This window comes from Pholcus phalangioides, unplaced genomic scaffold (assembly GCF_987345545.1).
Source record: "Pholcus phalangioides strain wild (caught in Gottingen) unplaced genomic scaffold, Ppha-v1.0 ptg000007l_1, whole genome shotgun sequence".
Taxonomy (NCBI): domain Eukaryota; kingdom Metazoa; phylum Arthropoda; class Arachnida; order Araneae; family Pholcidae; genus Pholcus; species Pholcus phalangioides.
In genome coordinates, this window is record NW_028301600.1 from 3,848,577 (window position 1) to 3,864,614 (window position 16,038).

At 34.1% G+C, this 16,038-nt stretch overlaps 1 protein-coding gene across 7 annotated transcripts in view; it reads left to right on the forward strand.

Annotated features, from left to right (window-relative positions):
- The window catches only part of Ide (Insulin degrading metalloproteinase), a 442,696-nt gene that overhangs the window by 163,037 nt on the left and 263,621 nt on the right, over positions 1–16,038 (forward strand). For all 7 annotated transcript variants that reach the window (XM_089232551.1, XM_089232550.1, XM_089232552.1 and 4 more), the window contains 3 exons: positions 2,005–2,094; positions 3,842–3,914; positions 12,288–12,380. In XM_089232551.1, coding sequence (XP_089088677.1) covers positions 2,005–2,094; positions 3,842–3,914; positions 12,288–12,380 — 256 coding nt within the window. The remainder of the gene's footprint in view (positions 1–2,004; positions 2,095–3,841; positions 3,915–12,287; positions 12,381–16,038) is intronic.

Genomic DNA, 16,038 nt, shown 5'->3' on the forward strand with positions numbered 1-16,038 from the left:
TTAGAATGGTGACACTGTATTCTAATATACAGTCAAATCCGGTTTTAATGAATACCGATGTAGCGAAAATCTCATTATAATGAACACTATTCTAATCCCCCAGGTAAGTTTACATAGGAACAATGTAAAAACTTAGGAATTCCTTATTTTATAAAGAAATTTCATTATAACGAAGGACTTTCTCCAGTCTCTCAGAGTTCATTATAACAGGATTCGACTGTATTTTTAAATTGACTTTAATAATGTTTCCTAGTGGTTAGTTTTCAAGTGCTAGCAGATGATGTCCACCAATAACTCAGTCCAAAGATGGACCAAACACAACTCAGATCCTGATCACTAAAAGTGGTCTGAAATTTGAAATACAAAACGTACGTACAATCCATTGATAGTTTGTACTCAGCACAATCACTTACTGAACTGTGGTTTTCAAGGTTGATTCCTGACAAGAAAAAATAAAATGAAACAAAATTGAAATATTTAGGTGAATATTAATTACTGAATTTTCAGTAAAAAAAATAGAATCTGAAAAAATTCATTCTGCGTATTTGAAAGGCAGCTGAAACCTGAAGATATGTTGTAAAGAAAAAATAACTCGTTGTGAAGTGCAAAATTTATTTTTCTGCTATACAATTATTTGCCCTTACAATTGGTGATTGGTAAGTCAGCAGTATAGATGAAACCACATATCTGACAGGGGAAAAAAAAACTTGAAGCTTCACTAAAGCATATGAACAGCATTGTGAATCTTTAACTTTCATTTGTTAGGAAAAATAAAACATTGTTTCCAGCATTGAATTGGTGTTGAAGGAAAATGTGAACAAATATAATATTCAGGTGACCAAATATAGATGTATTTTGAAAAGGTTTATTTCATGCATTAAGTTTTGTGTGGCGAGAATTTCCTTTGGATACAGACGCAATGTGAGAATATTGTTCAATGTGAAATTATTGAATTATATTTCTGGCATTGAATTTGTGTTGAAGAAAAATTTGAAAAATATAATATTCAGGTGACCAAAAATAGATGTATTTTGAAAAGGCTTATTTCATGCATTAAGTTTTGTGTGGCGAGAATTTCCTTTGGATACAGACACAATGTGAAAATATTGAATATTGTTGAGGTCTTCATCACCATGACACACCTGTGCTTTGGATATCACCTTCCCTATTAAAAACCTTAGCCCCTTCTATTGAGAGTGGGTCAACTGTTCCCTTACATCCATTATTGACTTACCTGAAAAATGATTTTGGGTCAGTGCCAATGTTATTTGCCAACCTAGAGAGAGAGATTCAACTTCCTTTTTACTTTCCCTTATCACCTTCTTTAATGCCCTTCTTTTTTCAGTGAATGATGACAGGACACTTTTTCCATTTTTATATTCTCTAAATGCCTTTTTCTTTTTTAGATAAAGATTACACTCTTTTTCAGTGAACCAGAGGGGGTGCAACAAACACACATATTTTTTAAAAACAAAGGGTATGATTTCATGCAAAACAGAGTTTTGCCCTAAGTTCTTCCCATTGACTGACATCGGTTCTTTGAAAACAAGGAACCATTCTTCTGTTATCAGCTTTACCCAAAGAAAAGTTACCGAGAAAAAAATGAATGACACGATCATCGCTAGAAGAAAACCTGCCCCCTTCCCACTGAAACAAGTTCAACAAGATCCATATACGATCAATCATATTATCGATCGTATCTCGGGTTCTTATTGACATACACTCTAAATTTTGGTGTCAAAACATTCAGGAAAATATGCTTTATTTAAAAAAAAAAGAAGAGTTTTTCGAATTTTCAACAGTCCTGTGGTGCCTTACTCAAAAAGACATTAATGCTTTAAGTATGGTAATTTGTGAAATAAAGGACTCTAGATCCATAATTTTGAAAATTCTCTAATCTCCAAAGTCTAGAACAGTCTAGATTGTGGATTGTGTTTTGTACTATTGTATTTTTTTTCTCCATTTTGCTATAATGATATATCTTTTTTATTAATTTAACTACAGCTTCGAGGCTATGTTGTACCTGTGAAAGATGTGAGAAACCTCAATATCACTTTCCCTATTCCAGATTTGCATCAATATTATAGATCAAATGTAAGTTTCAATCTTGATTTGGTTTGTGGCATAAATGTAATGATTCTATTGGAAATACTTTATTGCATGTATCTTGTAGTGGTTTCAATTTTGCGTAATCATAGGTACATTAAATATACAAGGTGCAGTCAAAAAGTTCGGTGAATGATCTAATGTTTAAAGATCAACATGGGATAAAAATGTGCACCCACACATGCTCTTTGAGAGACATGTTAAGTCCCCTAGGTTTTATCAGTCTTCTGGCTTTTGTGTATACATATATGTAAATACAGCTGTATGACACCCTGAGGACATCATATGGTTTATATGCCAAAAAATTGCATGACAACCTCAGGGCATCAAATGAATAGGTTAAAATAAATTTTCCTGCAGTGAGAAAAAGCGAACAGTTGGCTTTTCAGTTACGACCATGTGTTGCTCGATCATGAATGTGAATACACAAAGTATCATATTGAATGTTCTTAATTTTTAATTGGGTTGCTGTATTTTTGAAATATATGACATCCATATTTTTATGGGCATCTTTTTCTCAGCCACCTCATTGGGCATTTTGCCTGTTGTGGCGTTGTATTTGTATAATCTAAGAGGCTTTGTTATATGTATGATTTGTATTGTGGAGGAGAAATTTTCTTCTGCGAAACACTTGTAAACCGAGTTACTCTTAATCAGTTTTACTGTAAGTTTATTAATTTTATTTTATTTTGATCATTCACTGTTTTGTAATAAATTTTTCTTTTCATCATCTTGATTTCTTTCATCCTATTATCAACTATTATCAATTTGTCCCTATTCAATCCTATTATCATTCATTGGTGATTTCTTAGTATTAACAACCCCTTTATGGCAATTGCTATTATGGCAAATTATGCCTTTTGGCAACAAATTTGGATGATGTGCAGTCGATCTAGCAGAGATAATAGGTATTTTTGTTAATACATGGGGAAAAAAGATTTCTGAGGAGCTGGTTTTTCATTCTTTTTCCTTCTCCCAGTCACCTTTTCCCTATTGTACATATAATACAGTACTAAATTTATTTTTATTTTTTCGTCAAAACACAGCAAGGGAGAAAGTAAAATAAGATATGCAAATATTTTCAAAAGAAAAAAAATTTCAGCGAAAGGAAAAAAAACTAGTAATCATGTATTAGAGAAGTGACAAAAGAAACTGGAAACTCAAAAATGAAGATTTATATTTCTAAATTGAGCATAAACCTTGTCTATTGCACTATTATGGGCAATATGCTATGGTAAAGGGCTGCAAACATCAAAGGAAAAATCCACAAATCAGAAATCACAAAATCAAAAGAGATAACTGACCAGATAGAAATTTTTTAAAAATATTTATTGATATTTAAAAAATAATGAAAAACTGACAAAAAGACAAATCTGGGTCTTCAAGAAAATGTGAGGCATAAATTTCCTTGAGAAAATTTATATGAAAACTATATACACCACTTGCGAAAGTTCAATTAAATAATAATTAATTCAATAAACTATTTATTGATAAAAACATCAATTCATCTGTATAGAATATATACATATTTTACTTTATAGATTTTTTGTTCGAAAATATTTATTTTTAATTTCAGTTTATAATTCACTGGTCATAAAAATCAGCCACTTAATAAAATCGAAATCATCAAGATAAAAATGAATTTAATAAGTGACTGGCACTGTATATGAATATCATGCTTCAAAAACAGTGTTTATTTTTAAATGTATTTCATTTCTAAAATTATCTGTTCTAGCCGGGGTGCTATCTTGGTCATCTTGTAGGTCATGAAGGACCAGGAAGCTTGTTGTCTGAGCTCAAAGCTAGAGGTAAAGATCTCCTAGTCCATATAGTAGTAAATAGCCTGAGCTGATGAATAAATTTTGATCCAAGTTGCTGTATTGTATTTATTTATGTATGTACTGGGGAACTTTTGTAAACAAAATCAGTTTACAATAATATTAGTTCAAATAACTTCAACATGTATTTTTTGTTTTTTCTAATTCAGACTAAATAATATTAATTGCTCTAATTTTGCATTTGCCAAACCTTCAGAATTGGAGCTTCAGTCACATTCAACAAGCAAAGCTGCTGGTCTCTGCGAGTCATATATTGTGTTTCAAAATGGATTATCTAGTAACTTGCAGAGTTTATCAAGGTTATTAATATTGAGGAATATTCAATACAATAAAGCAATTAATGATGATAATTAAATGATTCAAAATTGCAATTGCAGTGGAATATTTTTGTACTACAGTAGAACCTTGTTTATACAACTTTCAAGAGGCTGAGTCAACCTCGTAATTGGATGTTTCGTCTAAAAGATAAGAATTTAAGTCAAATAAGTGGGACTTTTTTTAAATAAATTACTTCTCTTCCCCCCTCTCCCAGGCATACAAAATATTATAAAATTCAATGTTTAATTGCACCTCCAATTCTCTTATAAAAAATATTTCAATCATACTTGAGCGAAAAAAAAATTGAATTTTATTTCAAATATTTTAAACAAAATAAATTTAGCAGAACACATTACCTTTTTGGGGCAAGACATTGAGTAAAAAAAAATGCAACAAACTTGGAAAATTTCCCTTCTCGGACTCACTTTTTGGCAGTAGATGATGTGCAACCAGCTTCTTGGACTTTGATTTCGTTTCTCTGCTTTATAATCATTTCAAAGTGGGGTGCGGTAGCCCAGGTCGATAAGATACTTGCCTAAAGTACCAACGAATGTTTAGAGGTGTCGCAAGTTCGATACCCAGTTTGTCCTTATCAGAAAACTTTCCTGACACAGGGTACAACAGAAACGCGACATGACCACAGAAAAAATTGCTACCGCAGGGAGTCCCCCATCGAGGGGTTAGTGCGCCAACCCCTCAATGAGTATAAAAACAACCCTGGCTTTTGGAATCGGCAATAAATTGTAGGTCCCGGTCTAATTAGCCTTCATGTGCAGAAAATGACCGTGGTGTCAACAAAAATGATAGGAATGATTAATGATCATTTCAAAGTTGGCACAGGGATATTCATCAGTTTTGCCAGATCAACGTCATTAATTTAAAATTCTTGTCAAAGTCTTTAGAAATTGCAAGACTTTTTTTGTAGAGAAAGTGCTTTTCGTTTTCTAGACGATATGAACAGTAGATTTGTGACAACCAGCAAGCAAAGCACCATAACGAAAGAAAAGTCTACAGGAAATGATTGAAAGAACTTACTGTGTATATGTACCATATGTGTCTCTTATAAGCAGATCTGTACCCTACTAATACTACAACAGACTTTCTTATCTTCTGGGGATGATGCTGAAACGTTTGGGAGAAAATAAATTCGGAAAGTTCAGCCCTCAAATTCAAAAAAAAAGTTAAATTTACGGTAAAAGTCAAAACTTTTGGAAAAAAAAGTATGAAGACAAATGAAGAGTCGGAAAAAACTCTTTCAGTCCAAAAAAAATCGAAATTAATGTTTTTGCGGTTTTGTATAGCTCAGTACCATCTCTTTCAGCCACGTAAAACACCAGAGGCAAAAATGCTTTCAATCAGCTGTAATAAACAAAGAAAGATACAACAAAAGGGGGAACAGTGATTTTATTCACAGCGTGCAGATAGAAAAACGCTCAGAGTCTAGCACATGCGCAGTAGAAATGAATTTATTGCATGTGCAGAAAGTTATATTTGAGTGTGTGTCTATTTGATTTCCTTTACTGACATGTTTGTGCTCATGAATAAAAGTATCGCTGAGTATAAATTTATGTTGTGTCATAAACAAACGTCCTATGTCAAGATTCCAGAGGAATGGATGAAAGTTATAATAAGCAATCGTGTAAAACCATCTCTTTTCATAGCGATTGACTGTAAACAAGAAATTTTTAAATCTTGGGCAGATTTTTTAAAGAATATGTAAGATAAAAAATACTCACTGTGCCAATAAGGCCAATCAGATGCCTTCACATAGATAGTTCTAAACCATGTTTAGTGTACCACCATTCCAGTTTTTTTGGTAGTTACATCAGCCATGAAGTTACCGTTAAGTACCAGTGAAAAGGGAGAAAAGACTGTCAACAAGGGAAGGACATGCCTATCGAAGAATTGGAAGTTTTATGCAAGGCCTCAATCCCAATCTCTTGTGTGAAATACAATGACCTGCACTCTTTAATAAGGTTTAATCTCTTCATCAATCCTGAAGCTAATAGCTTTTGCAACAACTTGACATGAGATGGATGTGAGAACGATGAGCAACATGATGAAAAAAAAATACTGGAGTATATAAACGACAATGAGGTGACTAAATATAATAAACTTTTGTCACTGAATATTTTTTTTTGCACTAACCACCCCAATAATTTTTCATCTACTTCTAACTTAATTCATCATACCATGATCAAATATCATAATTATTCAAATTTTATGCAATGTGTGTATGTATCAAGTTTCAGAATCCTGCTCAAACTACATGTTCAGGGGGGGGGGGTTGAAGATAAGAAAAAAAATTATATGCTTTCTTTTTTTTATTTGCTTTTGAAAAATAGTTTGGTTTGAGTCAGGGTTGGGTTTTTGATGTCAAAAACTGGTTTAAACTGTCAAAAAGTGGTTTCAACTGTCAGAAACTGGTTTCAACCATGAAAAACATAAATTAATACTTTTGGATAGTGTTTTGAACGCAATAGGTATATAACATGATGAAAACATACTTTTTTTCATATTACAATGTTTCATTTGTGTATATATTGTTTAAAATTTTTGTTATTTGCATTTTTTTTGGGTTGCTGTATTTTTAGATATTTGACATCAACATTTTTATGGGCATCTTTTTCTCAGCCACCTCCTTGGGCATTTTGCCTGTTGTGGTGTTGCATTTGTATTTGTATTTTTACACATTAATTTATTACAATAATTGAAAATATTAATTATAATTTGAAATTTTTAATTTTTCGACATAAAAGGAATCTCAAACGTATAAAATATAATTTTATGGTTTATTTATCTAAACTACTGATTACCTGTTTTCATCTACTTAAAGCGAAATAGAACTGTTTATTCAAAATTATTGTGATAGGGCATCAAGGATAGGTTTTTGACTTCAGAAATGAACTCAGTATTAAAACAGTGAAAACTTATTGTCAATGTTGTCAAATAGTTTTTTAACCTGATAGATAAATGTTAAATAACAAAACAACTAATTCTATGTAAATTAAAGTGCTTTGTATTTTGAATTATAATTACTGAGAAAAAATATCTATTTTGATATTTTAAATTTTCTGATCTACCAAAAATTTTATTCCACATAAAAATTCTTGCACAGCATTTGTTAATACACTAGTAAAACTCATTTATTCTCACCTAAACATTTCTTAGCTTAGGTTATATAAATCAATCCAGAGTGCTCCTACTTGATACACACACAGCATTGTTTTGCACATGTTGAGATACAGCTTCAATTGGAAAATCATTGCATTATAAATGCTAGTAAATATACCATATTATAGTCAGACTTATAACATTATTCTTACTCTGTTACGTTATTCTGTAACGTTATTCTTACTCTGGCATTAAGAATAAGTTACTGGAGTTTCTTAAGTATCATATGCAAGCCAGCACTGCCAAATTAAAGGACATTTCAGTCCTAAAATTTAGTATTTTGATTATTATATATATTCTAATGTTATGCACAATAATGATATTATTTTAAGTATCAGTGATTGTCTAGATAATTTAATAATAGAAATCACACACAACATTACATATATGGCATATAACTTCTTTTAAACACCTATCTGTTATAAATATCTGTGGTACTCTTTTTTCCCATCTATACACATACACAAGCAGTTGATGAAATTTTGGCAGGTCAAGAATGATTTTATTTATTTATTCAATATTGTTGGCCTTTCAAAGGCCTATACAAGAGATGTGGTGGATTTTTACACATAGATGTTTTGTAACATTTGACAAGAAATCTCAGATAGTGGGGGAATTAACAATAGTGGAGGGGAGCTTGTTCCATTCAACTGTGGTATTAGGATAGAAACTGTATTTAAAACAGTCTGTAGAGGCAAAAATAAGTTTTAATTTTTTTTTGGTGGTCAAGCTTATTGGAAACATGAGGCAGCCTTTTATTTTGAATTGAAGAACCTCTAATAGTTCCATAGTTTTTCCTTCAGCGTTTATTATATGCTCTATTTAAATTGTATATTTTACAAGAAAAAACCATATATGTTGCCCAAAATAATTCTGTAGAGAGTAGAAAATTATTTTACAATCATATATATTAAGTATTTACTCTTTGTATAACAGTCATTTTGAACATTACATGCAATTAATGTGTGCATTTCCAATCGGAAAAATTACGCTGAAAAGCAATATTTGAGGTTTTGGACAAGGATTTTTAATGGAGGGTTTTTGACATACAGTTTAAACCATCAAAAATTGCCATTCGTCATAAATCTGCCAACCCTGGTTTGAGTTTTACATAATATGTACCATGATATGAAATGAAAATAAAGTTTCTAAGATTGTAACAAAACCAGATTTTTAAAGAAAAACTTGGTTTTTTGTCTCCTAAAAAAATTTGTTTTATGGACTGAAACCATTTTCCCCCCAACACTTCAAATGTGTTTTGTCTCATCAGGGAAAGAAATTTGCATATTCAGCATTTTGGCTCAGCAGCTGAAACTTTCTTGATCAGTTTTTCACTGTGAAATCGGGTTTTTCCTCTAAAATGTGAAAATGTCAAAGACATTACATTTATCAGAAATTGAAAAGGGCAAAATCCTTGCTATCAGAGAAAATGGAATGTTTAGTCATGAAATTTCAAGAAGAATTAAAACATTGAAAACTATTTTTTTTATAATTTCATAAAGGATCCCCAAAATTATGGACTGAAAGCTCGCTCAGGTAGGCCTCTTTCTCTTGAAATATTCATCAAAAAATGTCAATTATCCACAGTAATTGCATGAAAAAAAAGCCTTTGATGTAATTCAGAAGGAATACAACTCCCCTTGCACAAGTCAAACTGTGCGTAATGTGTTAAAAAAACCAATCTGAAAAAATGATTTGCTAACCTCTTACAAAACAGCACAATCAAAATTAAGTTTAATTCGCCAAAAAAATGTATCTTTTGGTTTAAAGTGGAATGAGATGTTGTTTTCTCTGATGAGAAGTTTTATTTAGATAGCTGATGGTATAAGTATTACTGGCATGACCTATGCTGCGACAGACCATATTTTTGAAATATCCATTTAGAGTTGGGTCAGTGATGGTTTGTGGGGGAGGTTTTGCATCCCAAAAAAAAAATTCTAATCGTGTCCATATGCTGCACAATCAACTCAGAGGCATATCAGGACATTCTGGCTGAAGCTGAAAATATACTTCCTGAGATGCCTCATATAACTTCTACACCGTATTTGTTTCAACAGGACAATGCGTGTGTCTTGGTGGGAAGCCAATTCGAGGGAACTCATTGACTGGCCAGCCAGAAGTCTTGATCTGAATCCTATAGTGAACTTGTGGAGCATTTTGACACGAGGAGTGTATAAAAATGGTATGCAGTACGAAAATAAATCTGACCTTATGGCAGCAATTAAAGAGACTTGGAAGAAGATTCCACTGTGAATTATTTATAACTAGAGTCCGGATTATATGCAGTAAAAAAAATGGCAAAATATGCACTAAATACACAGAAATATTCAGTAAAAAAATAATGATAAATCTACATTTATATATACCAAGATTTGCCATGAAATCAAAAATATGTGTGAAAAATCAAAACAAATCCATCTAGTAATGACGAAGTATAGCACTAAAAATGTGGAAAATATATGCAAAAATCAAAGCAAATATATGCAAAAATCAAAGCAAATATATGCATGTGCAAAGAAAATATATGCATGTGCAAAGAAAATATATGCATAATTTTCATGAATTTTTTTTTTTTTAAATTCGTGAAAATATGTATCTTGTGTTCTACTAAAGTCATTCTTCCGTTTTTCTGAGGCTTAGTTCTGTACTGGAGTATGTCATAAGGTTTTGGAGACATTACCTACAGAGATACATAAACTTAGTTGAGGGGATGCAGAGAAGAGCTATGTGTGCTCTTGTTTGGCATGCAAGACCTCAGCTATGAAGAAAGGCTTGATTTCTTGAATATGCTTACATTGGAGGAATTCAGGTGTCTGGGGATATGATCAAACTGTTTAAAATTTTCAACGGGGTGAATAGGATGGACCATGAGTTATTAATACACCATCAATCAACTTGTTTGACAAGGAGACATCAGCATCAGGTAGTAAGGGATAATTCCAGGTTGTTGTATGCAGGGAGTTTTTCTCTAATACGGTTGTTACTAAATGTAATAGATTACCTCCAGGAATCTTGAATTCTAATCACAATTGATATATTCAAAAAGAAGTACAATAGACATAGTGGGATAAATCGAGAAGTTATTCTTACTCAGATAAGACAACCATACTCTTTTTTATGGGCACTGCATTATATACAAAGGTTTTTAACAGCTGGCTGATACGAAGATATATTTAGGAAAGAAAGAAAATTCAACTCTGCCCTTGCGGGACATCGAGCCAAAGTCCTTTCACTTTCCGGGTGAATGCCCTAGACCATTAGACTACAAAGGCAATGAATATCTCAATCTTTCCTTGGAGCTCGTGTACACTGAATGGGACCGTATATGGATGGTCGGACCTAACTCAGGCCAAAGCTCAAAATTGCTGACACTACCACCAGATGGTGACTTATCCGAGAATGATGTCACTCTCCGCTATCCATACAAAGGTTTTTAACAGCTGGCTGATGCGAAGATATATTTAGGAAAGAGAGAAAATTCAACTGTTGAATTTGAAGTCAACTCAGTTGAATTTCCTCTCTTTCCTAAATATATCTTTGCATCAGCCAGCTGTTAAAACCTTATGGATAGCATCAGTGGCAATAGTGACATCAACCACGGACTATATTATATATTATTAATTTTTATTATTTCTTGGTGACATGCTTTTATATTGGTTGGTTATATTTGAAATCCATACTTTTATGGGCTTTCTTCAGCCTAATTTCTTCAGCCACCTCAGTGATCAATTTGTTTGTTGTGGTCTTTGTATTTGGATTAAAACACCAAAATATATGTATGAAATAAAAAATATATTCATAAATTTTTCAACATGCCCTTAAATTGTGGGTATATTGAAAAATATATGCATGAAATAAAAAAAAAATGTATTTAAAAATAAGTTTCCCTAAATACAAATATAAATACACGGCCACAACAGGCAAAATGCCCAATGAAGTGGTTGAGAAGAAGACGCTTCAAGAGTTTACCATTTTGGACTTGATCAAATTCCTTCTGGAAAGGAAATCAAGGTAAGCAATATCTACATTTTTACCCTTATTCAAAGCCTTAGTCACGTGATCATAGAAGCAAAGGAGAGGTTAGTTACACATGACTTCTCCTTCCTGACCCATGCTGATTATCCGACAATACATTATTCTCGTCCTAAGAATGGAAAATATACATAAAAAGAAAGATATGCACAAAAATAAAATAAAATACGCATAAAAAGCAGTAAAGTATGGCCTAACCTAAGAGAAAAATGTAAAAAAAAAAATATTCTATAAAACTAAAAAAATATGTGCAAAAAATGAACACATGTACATAGTACTGCAGAAATATGCATTGAAAAATGCCTAAAAATATACCCTCAAACGAACACTACTCAATGGTGAAATATATATTTTCTTGAAACGAAAGAAATTTGATTGAAGTTGAAGAATAAAAAGATAAAAACAATCTTGCAAATATTAGTACAGTTTACCAACCCTGCTTCAAAATGCCATATTGTTTTTAATGAAGTAGGCTTTTTGCTGATTTTCAGTAGGTGCAAAGTGAGGGGTATAAGGAAAAGTGTTTCATTGAGGAATCAATTGTAGAAAATATCTGGTTGTTAATGCTAAAATAAGGAGCTTTTAAGGAGGTGAGACATCTCGTCAATGTCGCTTAAAGGGTTAAAAATAATTCTTCAGTTGGGTATGCATCAATAAAAAAATGTTCTCAGATTATACACATTGATCTCTTCTCATGTAATCTCAAGGTTTTTTTTTAATTTTGATAAACTTGTATTGTGCATTATTGAAAAGTTTTCATTTTATGAAACATTTATTATTTTTATGAAAGATTTAAATGTTTTCATTTGCTTTGTATAGGTTGGGCAAATAATCTAGTTGGAGGATATAAAAATGGAGCAAAAGGTTTTGCATTCTTCATTTTTAATGTGGATCTTACTGAAGAAGGCATTGGTGAGTATATATCAACATAGGCATACGTAGAGTTTTCTCGAGGGGGTTTCAGATTTTTTTCTCTTCTGATGGGGGGGGGGTTACGTTTTCCCTTGTAAAATAACACTAGAATCTTGGCTCAGGGAGGGTTAAACCCCCCAACCCCCCCCCCTTTGCGTATGCCAATGTATATCAAATATAGTAAAGTTGCTAAACAAAAGCAAAGGCAGGTACTGGGTGGGTTTGATAACCTTCCCTGTTTCACTAAAAATTGTATTACTGTTTGTATTACTCCCACTATTGTATTACTCTTACCTATTCCGATAAGCAGGAAGGGGAGTTCCTTCCTCCCTTCTCTGTTTACTATGCACAGCCTTGTGATCTACTGTGCTCCTGTTTAAAGAGCCTGTATCCACTTAAGATGAAATTTTTCCACTCTTATCGTGTTGCTACACAGCCGCAAGCTTGAACAGAAATACACTGCTCAAAACAATTAGGGGAGCAAGCAAAAAAGTGAAGAAAACCGTGCGAGACAGCCACGTATTGGCATACAATGGATAGTACACGCGTATCAATGCGCAATACAGAAAAAAGACGTAAAAAAATTTGGAATTAAGCTTTAATTCTTTGAAAATATGGAAAAAACATGAAAAGATGATTAGGGCAACAATTTGGTTACATGTAAACGATAAAAAAAAGTACTGTTTAGACATGATGCATGAGTTTTAATAGGGCGTGTGGTCTCCTTGAACAGCTAAGACTGCTGCACACCTGTTTGCCATGGATGCGATGAGGTTATCGATCAGACTTTGGGGAATACTGTTCCACTCCTCAAGAAGTGCAATCTGCAAGTCTCGGACAGTAACAGGCGGCCTTGGTCGCACAGCAATGCGTCGTCCGAGCACGATTGGATTCAGGTCAGGAGAGCACGCTGGCCATTCCATACGCTGTATTGTTTCAGCTTCAAGCATGTTCTCCACCAGACGAGCTCTATGCGGTCGGGCATTATCATCCTGGAAAACAAAGGAATCTCCAATGGCTCCAGCGTAAGGGATGACATGAGGTCGCAGTATCTCGTCTGCATACCTTCGGGCCGTCAAAGTGCCATTCCGAATGATATGCAGGTCCGTACGTCCGCCTATGCTGATTCCACCCCATACCATCCAACCAGCTCGTCTGTATTGTGACCTTTCACGAACGAATGCAGGGTTATTTCGAGTGCCCCTGTCCCTCCATACCAGAACACGTCGGGTGTCACACTCCAGACTGAATCGGGACTCGTCTGTAAACAGCACTTGGCTCCAATCATGTTGCTCCCAATCTCGATGTTCAGCAGCCCATCTTCTTCGGGCCGCACGGTGGCGTGGGGTCAACGGAATGCAGACCATTGGCCTACGTGCATAGAGCCCTCTCTCATGAAGCCGATTACATACTGTTTGGCTGGACACTCTTCGTCCTGTTGCCAAGAGCAACCGTCTTTGCAGCTGCGTAGCATTCTCTGTTCTGTTTCGATGGGCTGTTAACCATATATACCGGTCATCAGTTGCTGTAGTGGCGCGTGGCCGACCTTGCCCTGGTCGACATCTAACATTTCCTGTTTCTTGGAATAGATTCCACAACCTTGCAACAACACTTCTGGCGACTCCAACAGCGTCCGCGACACTACGTTGTGTTTGCCCGAATTCCAGTCTGCCTATAACATGCCATGCCATGGATTCCGGTAAATCACGTTGTTGAGACATCCTCAAGTCACCTTGTCTCAAAAAAAAATACTGCGCAATCAAATTTCACAGTTACGGCAGTAAAACAAGTTTCTGCAACATCCCGATTTCTGCCCTTATCTCCTTTTTCTGGTTTTTGACATCATGAACTTTGATTTGCATATGAAGTTTTCTTCTTCCGTTTCCTGCTAGGCTTTAAATTATGGATGATTCATTTTATGTCACTTTTGGTATACATCTTTGCGTAATTTTGTTAAAACCATGTGCTCCCCTAATTGTTTTGAGCAGTGTATGTATTTTACTCTTCAAGACTGTAAAATGCAACCTGTTTAGTCTGGTACTGATGTAAAAAAATCATGAAGTCCTGGAAAAGTTTTGAAATGTGGAAAAGGTCACAGAAGTCAAGAAGAGGTCATAAATAAAAGAAAAGGGTCAAAGATTCCAGCTTTCAAAAAATTCAGTTAACAAGTATTTGAGCCATGCAACACAATATGGAGCAGTTTTATGATGTAGGTGAATCAGGGTGTACTTTTATTCCAAACAGAAACAAATTTACTTTAAATGCACCTTTGTGTATGAGTATTGTTTGGGCCTCTGCTGACTCTTCATCAACTTGAAGCTGTGAATAGGCTTGAGCGAGATGAATTTTTGCATAAAAGCCATCTTTTTTTAACTTTGTTAGCAAATCGTTTATAGCTAGAATCAGATAAAAACATGCTGTCATGGCTTTCTTGAAGGTAGTTATGTAATCACTGCAAAGCCTCACCCTTCCAGATGGATTCAGTACAGATACCACGAGAGTCATCCATTTGGGATTCTCTCTTGATACTCTCTACCACATCCTTGTCAAGGAGCTCTTTCAATTCCAGTTCAGTTTTTGACCTCATCGAGAGTGGCAGGGCCCTGGAAATAAGTTCCCTTCTTAAAAGTTCGGGCCCTGGGGAAATATGAATTTTTGGAGCCCCTTATATGTAATCTTTTTTGAGGCAGAGGCAAGTGAAAGGAGCATTTAGGTTATGCCTATAATTCAGACAACTGACAATTTTGAGACCTTGAAAGTTTGTGGACCCCAGGCACTTGTCCCATTTGCCCATGTGAGAAAGAGGCCCTGGAGAATGGCATATCCCTAGCTTTACATTGGATAAACAAGCACTTTGGTCCTATAGGCAATTTCATCTCGGGACTCTGGCATAGACACGCAGACCCTCTTTGAACTTTTCCGAAAATTCTTCAAGAACTTTTGGAATCAGATGAGAAATTGAATGCACACCACTTATCAAAATTCCAAATAGTTCGAACCATGAAAAACTGAGGATATTGGTGCATTTCGATTTTGCAACCAAGAGTTCCAATTTCAGTGAAACATTTTGAATTCAACTTGAACTACAAATTTTCCCACAAGACCCATCTTGTTTTTTTGTTTTTTTTTTTGTAAATCAGAAAGTTCCAGAGTGGTAGGCAATATTTTCAACTTAATTAGATTTAGTAGCTTTCATAATGAAACTAACGAGAATAAGACCTTGAATAGACTTCCATTTTGATTTGATTGCCTTTAATTTTAAAGTTACATGTGGTTTCAGCGAAATACATTCTAAAGAATTGGAACTATAATCAGAATTAAAAGAATTCACAACACCCCAGCTCATGCTAGGGATGTGTGGTTTTTTGTTTTTGAGCACATCGTTTCGAGCGGCAAACACAGCAGCATCTGCACTCAGTATTTTTGAATTTATAAGAGGAACGATTGTGTTTTCTCCCACATCTGAAACATGGATTTAATCCAGTGAAACTTAATTTTTTTGCTAATTCAGGGTTTTGCTTTGAAGTGGGATAAAACTTATTTTTCATTTGATCAATTGCTTGGGCATAGGAACTCTTTGGATTTTGCAAATGAATTTTTTTTAGTTGGAAAACTGCGGATTCGTTAGTGAGAGCTCTGGATACATCAGCAAAAGTCT